Genomic DNA, 11,301 nt, shown 5'->3' with positions numbered 1-11,301 from the left:
CCGATCCCTATTTAATTCTTAAAAGCTAATCGGCATAGAACTATTTAGTTTGTAAGTCAACTTATGATATCAAGCAAATATTCAAAATGATGTAAATTAACGCTCAATTCACAATTCAAAATGTAGGTGTAATTGTAATTAATTTTAAATTTATATTTATAAAAGTTGACCAACCACACAATTGAATTCTACCAATCACAGTAGAGATCATAAAATCATAATGTAAACAACAGCAACGTGTTGATTTCTTTCCTACTTTCCTCTTATTGCTTAAGTTTTTCTGTGTACCGTATAGCTCTTACAACAACTACTTACAACTATGCTTATGCAATTGTAGAACAGGCTTAAAAATAAGGTATCAAGACGCTAACAGTATTAACCTTTCTTAACTTTTGTTTCCAACTCCTGATCAGGTTGATAGACTTTCGCAGCCATCGTTTGGAATATCACATCAGGTCGAAATCTCGCAGTTTTAAATGCCACTTCAACGTCAATTCGACATGTTGAAATGTAAATAGTAACTCTAATCACCCAGTCTTTGACGCACGTAAACGAAATATGTCAGGCTCGTCGTCGCATCGTGGAATCGTTCCTTTAAATTGGACGTTCGTTTCTTTTGGGACACGGACTTCTATCTTCTCTCTCTCTCTCTCTCTCTCTCTCTCTCTCTCTCTCTCTTTCGCTTTACAAGATTCTTGATAAAACCACTTTATTTTCTCACCCGCGCATAACAATCGAGCGACTGTCATAATCAGCTGATCGTCAACAGCGTTCTACACTTGCGTCTACTGCACTTGCACTTTACATGAATAATTTCCCTTATTTGCAAGAATCAAGAGCGAGGCACGTCGACATTCTTTTTGTTGTAACAAGAAAATATTTATACAATATCTTGCATCTACTCGCCACTGGAAATATTTTGTAATTTGGATTTGATAATTAATTAGAACACCCCTTTGTCCCAATTTCGATGAAATTATATACTCATTCCGGATTTATTAAAATAAAATCACAATCAAATGTTACAGGGTACATTTAAAAATTTTATTAATGTCGACTTTGCGAATTATTGGTAGATATTTAATTAGGAATGAAATTATTCGAGTTTGTGGCAGACGCGTTCATATCGTTCGTACAAAAGGTGCGCCACCCATCGCCATCTTACCGCTTACAGCGCGTACCGGAAGTAACGATGTGTACACGGACTTATCATCCCGTGTCCGGAAACGTGGCAGCGTACAGGACGCCGTTGGCACTTCTCCGGTTCTCCCGGGTATATTTCGTTCCGGTGCTGGGGTTGGATCGGGTGCTGAGTGCCCCTATTATACGCGTATCACGTATGGAGCGATTGGCACTGAGTGAACTGAACGAGTGAAACGAAAGACTGTTTGCGCGTTTTCAGACAGCGAGCGACAATAATCACCGGTTCTTGAACGTTTTTACAAAGAAAAACGTAAGTTCTATTCATTCGTTTCATTTTTTTTTATTCTCAAACACCCGCGAGGATAAAAATCTAAGAATTGTTCTCAAGAGGTTGACAACAGGTCGAGTCTTTTAGTGGCACATCACAGGTGTTTTCGAATATCTGCCCGAAATGGCATAATTATGACCGTGATAGTAAACGAGATAATTGTTCCACACATAATCCTTGAGATGTTATAAAAATTTGACACAAATTTCGCTACTTTTGAATGTCAAAATCGTACTCGATAACAGAGTCGTCGAGACGCATGTAAATGGATAAATTAATGTAAGGTTGACATAAAATATCGTGATATATGAATTAAGCAACTTACATCGGTGCATTTACGTACATTAATAGCGTTTTACATTGAAAATTGATAACAAAGTGACTAATAAGACCTCTTAATCTTACAGAATGAAGTGGCACATCTTATTCACAGCGCTCGCTGTGTTATGCGCAACTATATACGCAGAGGAGGAGGAAGAAGCTGCTAGATTATTAGTTTCCAAACAGATACTCAACAAATACCTGGTAGAAAATATGGATATAGTTATTAAGGTAACGAAAAAGGAGAATTTCTCCTATGTTTGATGCTTCTGATATCTATATAAAGTAAAATAAAGTATATTTTTTTAGATCTGTTTGGGTTACACTTTTTATATTTAGTATATCTTTGCTTTCTTTTTCTTCAAAGTCCGAATATATATTTATCTCATTTTAGGTACAAGAATTTTTGAGGATTTCAAATAACGCAAACAGATCTATTAAAATAAAACATTCTTGTAAAATAGCTGCGTTTAACAGAATATTTATTTTGCAATTGTTGCAAGTTTTTTTCATTGAGAGATAGGACCATTCTTCTAGATCTACACATAAAAATGTAATCTAATTAATGCAAAGAAAATTTCCAACAGTCGTAGATAAACATTCTGCTGAACATGGCTAATGCTTAACTTCAATGAACATTTTCTAAACTGTCAAAATATTATTTTGCTTAACAATCTACATTTAATTTGTAGTATACTATTTATAATACTGGCAACGTGGCAGCGTTGGAGGTCGAGATTACGGACAATTCGTTCCATCCAGATCATTTCACTCATGTGAGCGGCGAGTTGAACGCTAGAATCGATCGCGTGCCACCCTATACCAATGTAAGCCATACTGTGGTAGTGAGGCCACGTAAGTTTGGATATTTCAACTTTACTTCAGCCGAAGTTCTCTATCGTCGCAAGGAGGATGCCCCCAGATTACAAGTGGCTGTGAGCAGTGAACCTGGTGAGGGGCTCATTGTGGCATACAGGGACTATGACAAACAGTTTTCATCTCATGTGGTAAATACGAACATATATTTATATAATCATACAAATATTATTTGTAATAGAGTTACAAGAGAGATATCGCAGAAAAAAGTAACTTTATAACTTCACAAATTTTAGAAATGTAATCACACGTATGTAATAACATGAAAAATAAATACTGTAAAGTCTTGTATATCACATTGTGTTATATAATGTACTATTTACACATTTTTATTTTCTATTTCTCAATTTATACGATGATAGTTAATCTAATTTTGTTTTTACCAAGTAAGATTATTACAAATTATTTTATTTTTGTCATATATATAACATATGTTACATTGTTTGCTTTATAACAAAATTACAATAATTATTGCCTAAGGTCTTGATTGAAAATTAAGTATCGATATATTATCTTAATCTATATATATATTTTAGAGTTAAGTTTTATCGCTTCACAATACAATCCTATTTTGTTGTGTCTTACAGGTCGATTGGGCCGCGTTCGCCGTGATGACTCTACCTTCCTTGCTCATTCCATTCGCCTTGTGGTACTCCAGTAAATGTAAATATGAGAAATTATTGAAGAACACGAAAAAACATTGATTGTATATTACATGTTAGAATCGTTCCTTGAAATTTCTAGGTCACTTTATAAATTTTCCTATATCATTGTAAGAAACACAACTGTTCTATTATATACATCTACTTTTGTAATAAACGTGACGCTATTTATGAACATCATGTTGCATTTTTTGTATTTATAAGTATATATCAACTTCTTACTTGGATACTTCTGACATCTAAAGAGCAAAATGTTTTGATTTATTACCCAATTTCCTTGAGTTTTCTTTTTTCTTGTTTTACAATGAAATCTTTCCTCTCAAAATTTTTTATATTATATTTGGCACCAGAAATCTAACTTGGGTTTTTTACTTAACAAGCGAATAATTAAACTATTTCTAGCATATTTAACTTCTATATTTAACTTAGAATATAAAATTGAAAGATTGTTTTGCTATACATATATCCTAGAAATGTGTACATATCACAGTTTTACAAAATATAAAAAAATAAGGTTTTTTTGTCCTTTCTCTGATAATATGCAATATAATATTGTGTACATTGAATAATAAGTTGGCTGTCATTTTATTTACGTAAACAAAAGTATATAGTTGTATGACTAGGAACTGTCGGTATCGTTATAAAAATGAAAATAGTACACAGAGAAATCGTGTATCATGGCAATGTTAACAGACTATTGTAATCCTACTTTGCGCGCGCGCGCGCGCGCGCGCGCACACACACACACACACACACACACACACACACACGTATATATAATATCATACATTTGTCACGTCAAGCAAAGAAATAAGTATAACATTTTATAAAAACTAAGTTTTTCTTAAGAAATGTAGCACTGTGTTTCCATGTATTAACAAAACAGATGACAATTTTTACTTTAAGGCACGATTCTGCAATGATTATCATATTCATTTATAATAAATGAAAATAATTCTCAATGAAAGCATCAGAAGCTTTGCAAAACTAAACCTTTCTCATAAAATTGAGCATGTTAATTTAAATATTTCTTAGCGAAAATATTAGAACGAACATTATTTTCTAATAAATTTTCGTCAATAATTCAGAGAGAGTTCTAACACAAATCTCTTCTTCTAATATACGGTGTGCCGAAACTACGAGGGTCACCATAAACAGATGATTCAAATGCCGAAAAAGGCCTTAACGGCGGAGTTCGAAGCGGGCTGCTACTTGGCGTAGTGGCCGTTGGAGTAGTTGTACACGAAGTACAAATCGTCTTTTTCATCATCGGCGGAGACTTATCAACTATAAAGAATGTCATTAATGTTACAATGCTGTATTGAGAAAAACATTGTAAGACAAACATCGTAACTCTAATGTCAAGTAAAATTAGGAAAAAAAAAGAATGACATACGTACCAAAAATACTTCTGTTTCTGATTGTTAAATCGACAGTCGCTACTTTATGTTTCCAAACTGAAAAATACACAAAACCTACGTTAGGTACTATACTAAAAATGACATAAGTTTAAAAAATTCAAATCTAGCTTTACCATAAAAAATTGTAATCACAATAACAGCGAACGTTCCTAGCGTATATCTGTGAAAATACATGTAATTGACCCATTGTACTCCGGACATAGGGATGAATTGATTATACCTCGAAACACGTATGCGAAGCTGAAAAGAAACGCATGATGTCATAAAATAACGATTGCTAATGTCAGCTACATAAATGCGTTTCAAACATACATACAGCTTACTTACAGATATGTTTTGCTTGGTCAAATCGTTCGCAATAAACACTTTTTGTCCCTGAATCTCGTCTTGATTATTCATTAAACGCAATCTATATTGCATTGTAGATTTGGAAACATGTTGCCAAGTAATGGCCACACCATCTGGTACGTCAACCTAATAGAAAAAGTGTTAGTGTTTTATAAAATTTAAAAACAGATATACGACATAATAAATATTAACATGTAGTAAATATTACAAATTTTAAGCTCAAGTACTTAAAATTTGTAATATTTGTTAAATATTAATATTGAGAGAGCTTGGAATCTCTAATTCCAACAAATAAATAATTCAATAGAAAATTAAAACATTTATCAATAATTTTAATTATGTCATTTCTTTATACGTAAGGCTAAGTTTTTTAAATAGATTTTTAAAACAAATATACATATATATATTTTTATATTCTTAAACAAACGACTTACAGTGAGATACTGTAATACCGATGGCAAGCCATACACCTCTAGCGTCGTCGACGGCGCACTACCACTTTGTGTACTGGCAAACATAATCTCCTTAGCATCGACATATACAGGTGGCAAATAAGCGAGTTCCAGAGCTGTCGATTCAATGTCGCGGCTCTGGACATTAATTTGAATATGGCTTTCTAATATACTGGCGGCTATGGTCGGAGAACTCATCGGTATGATGTCGCAGTAATAGAAGCCTGCAATAAACACGAAGAGAGTTGATGACAACAAGCTTATTCATTTTCATCTTATCTCTCGCTTATCTCTATCCTTCATCATGTGAATGATACTGCACTGACCTGTCACGATATCGAATCGCGGCTTCACGACGAATAGGTCCTTCACGCCAATTGAAGAGGTTGATGAAACAAACTGAATGTTACATGAATAGGGAAACGCGTTTAATGCGAATGACGATAATGTCCGACAACCGCCCAAACCTCTTGCCAATACGTTATTTTCCTTGATTTCCTCATCCTTCCCCTTCAGCACAAGTGGCACGCTGAAAGTTTCTGTGCCAGTGATGTTTCTTCCTCTCAAAGGAACTATAGATACCTGTGCGAAAAAATTATTTTATAATAATGTACTGTAAAAAAAATATTGTTATGACATTACTACGTCTTTTTGTTGTGAATTACCCGTGCGACTGGTAGAACGTTGACTTCTATTTCACTTTGCACGTGGGTCGCGAGACTATGTTTTATAACGGCGTGCCCGACATTTCGTGCGCGACCTATACCCGTGATGGGATCTACCAACAATATTTCAGGCGCGGAGGTTTGCCAGTATCCTGGATCACCATCAGGTGAGAGAAGCGGCATGGAGAAGCATATTATATCGCCGATAGTCAGGGTAGTCTTCGTCGGAAATATGATATCGCCGATCATCATGTGAACGTAGTCGTATATTCCACTAGGATGTTTCTCATTGAAAGTTTTCACGACTAGTTCGCCATTTTCTAGAAATCTGGCGGTGATAACGTTACCCGCGCCTGCGGTAAACGACGCTAGATCAGCGCGATTTAGCATGGCCTTAACATTTGTCTCGGCAGCGTGGAATCTATTTCCTACGTTGTCATAATACTCAATTACGTAATCCAGCTCCATTCCCTTCGGTAACATATTCAGCTCCTCGCCGTTCCGTATACGTAGTTTGGATTTCAATGAAAGCATCATGTAATGAATAGGCTTGACTTCGACAACCACCATTAATGATTGCTTCAAATTGTACGTTTCTGTATTCGTAACTAAAATAATCGTTTGACCGTAATTTTCACCGGATCTCACGATTCCGTTCTTCTCCACAGTCACGGCCTTCGTAGCGGGCGTCAAGGCGCGCAGATTCTCGGGTTCGTCGCTGTGTGTGCTCGACAGGATCCTGTAGGTCGTCGTACCGTGTCTGTCGCGATTGGTTTGCAGCTGCAGAACAGAGTTCGGTGACATTAATATCGTCAATACCGAGTTTCCCGACGACGGTGGATTAGTCAGATGCAACTCTTCAAAAATCTCGATTTTCACGAATGTGGTGTATATGATGTCGTTCTTGTTAAAGCTAGAGAGCATGTTGCAGGGTACAGTAGCGTTCAAATAGATTGTTGCTACGCCTGGATTTATAGCCCTGGCTCTCAGCGATACCTGATTTTGATATCTGATGTTGATGCCAGTGCCTTCGTACATGTTGTGCAAGGTCAGTAGACTAGGATCGCTTGATGACCACGCGAAACTCAGCGGCAACTGCATGGAACCGATGATGAGTGGCGTCAGATAATCAGGGATACCAAATGCCCAGAGAGGAAACGTCGCGCCGACTTTTACTCTATTTACTGGGGTCGAGATCTTTACTCCGTCAAGATGCAGCACATATATATCAGCGCGATCTTCCGAATAAATCACTTTGTTACCCTTAGCGTCGAGTCCGACGGCACGCACATGAATCCCAGTCCAACCAGCTGACTTTCCTTCAAGGATTCCATTGCGATCGACGCGTAGAATATCCCCGCTTTCTGTTGAGAATTCGATTTCAGCGTTCGGCGGACCACCGATGGTCTGCATTTGATAAATGGTACCAATCAGTATCGTCAGATTCCTCGGTTGCACTCGTAGCGGGACAAATACTTGCAGGGTGATTGGCTCGCTGCGTATTTCACGGTCGCCCGTCTTCACGAACATCAGTTGACTTTCACCCTCCGACAAACCATAGATTTTATACAGTATTCGCTCATAGGGTGCGGCATCCTGTTCGTTAGCAGGTAATTGTTTAATCTCGACATGTTCGTTGTCGATCTCCGCGCGGAAATCTAACGCACCAAGAGAGGGCAATTTCACGATGTGATCGTTCGTGTCGTAAAGTCTCAACGCGGCTATCACGCATTTCCCCTTCTCGATTTTATCCACGACGTCTACTTCGATAGCCGCAAGTTGTTGAACCTCGACATGTACTTCCGCCAACTTCGAGGGTAGACAGAGATCTATTAATGTTATATGAAGGACACCTGATTTCCTCGGCGTCACACTGATCGTTCTTGTCGTATCCATGTACCGAATATCTGCTATGTCTTTCGAACTGAGAATTAATTCATAATGACCAGAGCCTTGGCTGACCTGCAAGTACGACTTCATGCTCGAATCGTTCAGAATTATCAGCTTATCGGGGCTGACGATGGTGTCGTTCACCAAAGTCACCTCTATAGAGGCTTCTATCAGTGGAGTCTCTACTCCGCCTCTCTCGTTCTCGATGGGGAACGGTGGCCATTCCGGCGAGATTTTCAGTCTGTTAAGGACAAGCTTCTGATAGCCAGTCACAGTCGCGAATATCGTGAGAATTCCATGATGCTTCTTGAAAATGATGTTTTGATAGTGACCCTTCGGCAAAACCACATTCATGTCCGTCCAAGTCTCTTCCATCGTGCTGGATTGGATTTCTACAGCGCCGCTGCCGGACGGCTTCAAGTTCCACTCGATATTCAAGCTCGTAATATTGTCAAACTGCTTACCATCCTCATCTTTAACAATCACAGCGATCTTCAAACGCTTATGGCTATGCGCCATTATCTTATCCGTGTTCTTACTAATCGGGCAATTCTTGTCGTGTACCTCCTTGAATTCTGGTTGTAGATAGATGTACCTGGGCTTGCCACAGACAATCTCAATCGTTTCCGATGCGTGAGTGCGCCGACAATTCAAGAACAGGGGCACATTCGACACCGTGTACGTCAACGTAGTTATTCCTAATGTCTTGCAAATCACTTTGAGAACGGCTCTGTCGAATGGTCCGCTTAATGAATCTTCATATTCGATCACTTCGGCAATCTCCTCGTTCGATAGATGTATCTCTCGAGAGTAATCTTGAGATTTATTCGTCCACGGCAACGGTCCACCCTTAAATACCACATACCTCGAGGACCCTATAGTGAGTAACGTTTCCTTATTCTGTGGATGTATCGCCGCGAGCGGCTCGTATGCTGACACGGTGACATTGTCTGTTAAATAATGGTCAATCACATCGTTATTGTTCGCATTGTAGGCAACAGTCACGTCGGATGTACCAATGCTGCGATAGTTTATTACGGTTATCACGGCACACGCGGCGCCAACCGGTTGTGCATTTTTATCATAACTCCGTACGAAATTCATGTCTGGAATATGTACTTCGAAATCAACATCCTTGCAGTCGCTGAAGGGTATCTCCCTGGCATCGGATCCATTAATCAGTAGCCCAAATAATGCGACGTGCAAATGAATGGGTTCTCCTATAGCCGCTTCCATGTTATATTCGATAATTTTTAGCTTTACAGGAGGCAATACATGTATTTTCGCCGTATCTCTGTTGTGTTGATTTCTTGCCATCATGACAACTACTTCCGCCGTACCCGCTGACAGAATTTTGATACCACCGTTCTGTGAGACGGCTAGTATCGACGGTTGTCTACTGGACCAAACATACGACCCGTCTCCTCCGCTCGTTTTCAACATTATGTCAAATCTAGGACACACACAGTAATAAAAAGTAGACAGAACAAATTTATAATTACTCCTTCAAATCCTTCAAAAAAATTATAAAAAAATTCATATTTACTAGCTCATATTGCAAAACAATAAAAGAAATACATAAACCAAAAAACAATGGCTGAGGAATACTAAATCGAAACGTCCCGTTGAATCTAAAGTTTATATTTAAATAAATTAATTTTATTTTTAAATATACAACATATTTTGCTTGTTTTTGGCCTATTTATTCCTTTTATTAATCCTTCTCTCTAATTAACAATTCCTCTATGCTTACCTAGACTTGTTTACAATGTCCCATGGAACAGCCAAGACGCGAGGTTGAACCTTTACTGGTGTGTGTATCGTAAGTTCGGCTCTCGTAGAGAGCTGTGGCTCAAAGGCAATCCTCTTGCCATGTTCATCGATTATACCGCGCAACGTCGCTTCCACGGTCGTTATTCCACAGACAATCGGTACAACGATAGCATAAGTACCATTTTGCGTAATCGACTTCGGTTCTAGATATTGCTCGTTTATTTTCATGGAGACTTCCACGCCTTCTCCGATGTGGAATTTATGATCTTTGCTATTGTATAGTTCAACAACGATCTCGTGAGCGTGGTCTAATACCAATCCCCAGTTTCTGTTTGGTAAAACAGAAAGAGAGATATATGCAACTTCGTGTATGTTAACTATAGCGGAAGGTAGAATAACCGGATATTCTTCACGGACATTCTTATCATGTAGGAACACTTTTGTACGTCCCAGTTTACGTCCATAGGCAAAATCACGATCGTTATCGATCTCTAATATATCGGTATTCTCAGCTTCCAGATAATACTGGCTCAAAGGCAGGCTGATCTCCTCCAGGCGACCCTGACGAGTGTGCATTATCTTGTATCTGAAGCTGTCGTGGGCCATTATTGTTATCTCTGGTGGAATGATGATTAAATTGGCAATGACGACCAATTCCAGTTCTATGGATGGAACATATTTATACTCCGAATGCGGTAATTTAACAGATACCTTAGCCGTGCCGGTTCTAACGCCTTCTATGAGAATAATGTGACCTCTTTTGTCAACACTATCTAACATAGCTATACTAATGGGCCTTTCATACTGTGACTCCTCGTAAGTCATAAAACGAAGCACATTGCTCGTGGCTTTACTGTCCGATGGCATGTGTTTATTAGCATCGCCAATACTCCATACAAATTCTATGCCTGCTAAAGTTGTAAACTCATTTCCATGTTCATCATATGCTCGAACCTCGAAAGCTTCAGGTATATCCTCGATGTATAACTCTCTCGTAGTAGTAATGAGATTTAGAGAGAAAATTGCATCTACTATAATGTCGCATCTCAGAAAGTGACCAGTATTGACGTCCTCTGCCAAGACAATTGCAGTGTTCCTTGTCAGTTCTCTCGTTATAGTTTGAATCAATACCGCTGGAGAACATGTTCTGTCAAAGTTCTCGTTTATGGGAATCAGCTGTATAATATCCAAACGCGAGGTAGACCTATAAGACACATCGAAGAAAGAAAAATAGAGAATATAAAAACAGAAACATTAATCAAATATTTCAGAGGAATTTCTCTAAAACACAACATTTTTATATAAACATAAAGTATTGATATAATTTACTTGAAAATAAAGATGCAAGTACCTATCTAGATGCACTATCTAATCTCCTCCAGACCTAACAATAGATTTATTGGACTTACTCAATTAAATATT

The 11,301-nt window shown here is 38.0% G+C and overlaps 3 protein-coding genes across 4 annotated transcripts in view; 1 reads left to right on the top strand and 2 right to left on the bottom strand.

Annotated features, from left to right (window-relative positions):
• The window catches only part of LOC108755886 (protein MEF2BNB homolog), a 14,692-nt gene that overhangs the window by 757 nt on the left and 2,634 nt on the right, over nucleotides 1–11,301 (bottom strand). Inside the window, exons 1-2 of one of the 2 annotated variants that reach the window (XM_018499286.1) lie at nucleotides 722–737; nucleotides 381–638 (exon numbers count right to left, since the gene is read on the bottom strand). In XM_018499286.1, the coding sequence (XP_018354788.1) occupies nucleotides 381–435 (55 nt within the window). In that variant the 5' untranslated portion in view covers nucleotides 436–638; nucleotides 722–737. Of the gene's footprint in view, nucleotides 1–380; nucleotides 643–721; nucleotides 738–11,301 lie in introns of those variants that run through there. The other variant, XM_018499285.1, reaches the window with a different exon arrangement.
• Nucleotides 1,210–3,502, top strand: LOC108755885 (translocon-associated protein subunit beta). The gene is made up of 4 exons (XM_018499284.1): nucleotides 1,210–1,453; nucleotides 1,879–2,023; nucleotides 2,485–2,799; nucleotides 3,256–3,502. Exons 2-4 carry the CDS (start codon nucleotides 1,880–1,882, stop codon nucleotides 3,370–3,372), a joined length of 576 nt encoding a protein of 191 aa, XP_018354786.1. The 5' UTR covers nucleotides 1,210–1,453; nucleotide 1,879; the 3' UTR covers nucleotides 3,373–3,502.
• Nucleotides 4,409–11,301, bottom strand: part of LOC108755882 (nuclear pore membrane glycoprotein 210) — a 7,964-nt gene continuing 1,071 nt past the window's right edge. Inside the window, exons 2-9 of the mRNA XM_018499273.1 lie at nucleotides 9,860–11,083; nucleotides 6,217–9,559; nucleotides 5,878–6,133; nucleotides 5,534–5,775; nucleotides 5,079–5,225; nucleotides 4,865–4,991; nucleotides 4,731–4,787; nucleotides 4,409–4,617 (exon numbers count right to left, since the gene is read on the bottom strand). Coding sequence (XP_018354775.1) covers nucleotides 4,427–4,617; nucleotides 4,731–4,787; nucleotides 4,865–4,991; nucleotides 5,079–5,225; nucleotides 5,534–5,775; nucleotides 5,878–6,133; nucleotides 6,217–9,559; nucleotides 9,860–11,083 — 5,587 coding nt within the window. The 3' untranslated portion in view covers nucleotides 4,409–4,426. The remainder of the gene's footprint in view (nucleotides 4,618–4,730; nucleotides 4,788–4,864; nucleotides 4,992–5,078; nucleotides 5,226–5,533; nucleotides 5,776–5,877; nucleotides 6,134–6,216; nucleotides 9,560–9,859; nucleotides 11,084–11,301) is intronic.

The sequence above is a fragment of the Trachymyrmex septentrionalis genome, unplaced genomic scaffold (assembly GCF_001594115.1).
Source record: "Trachymyrmex septentrionalis isolate Tsep2-gDNA-1 unplaced genomic scaffold, Tsep1.0 scaffold9, whole genome shotgun sequence".
Classification (NCBI taxonomy): Eukaryota; Metazoa; Arthropoda; class Insecta; order Hymenoptera; family Formicidae; genus Trachymyrmex; species Trachymyrmex septentrionalis.
This window is presented reverse-complemented; position numbering and strand designations above follow the sequence as displayed.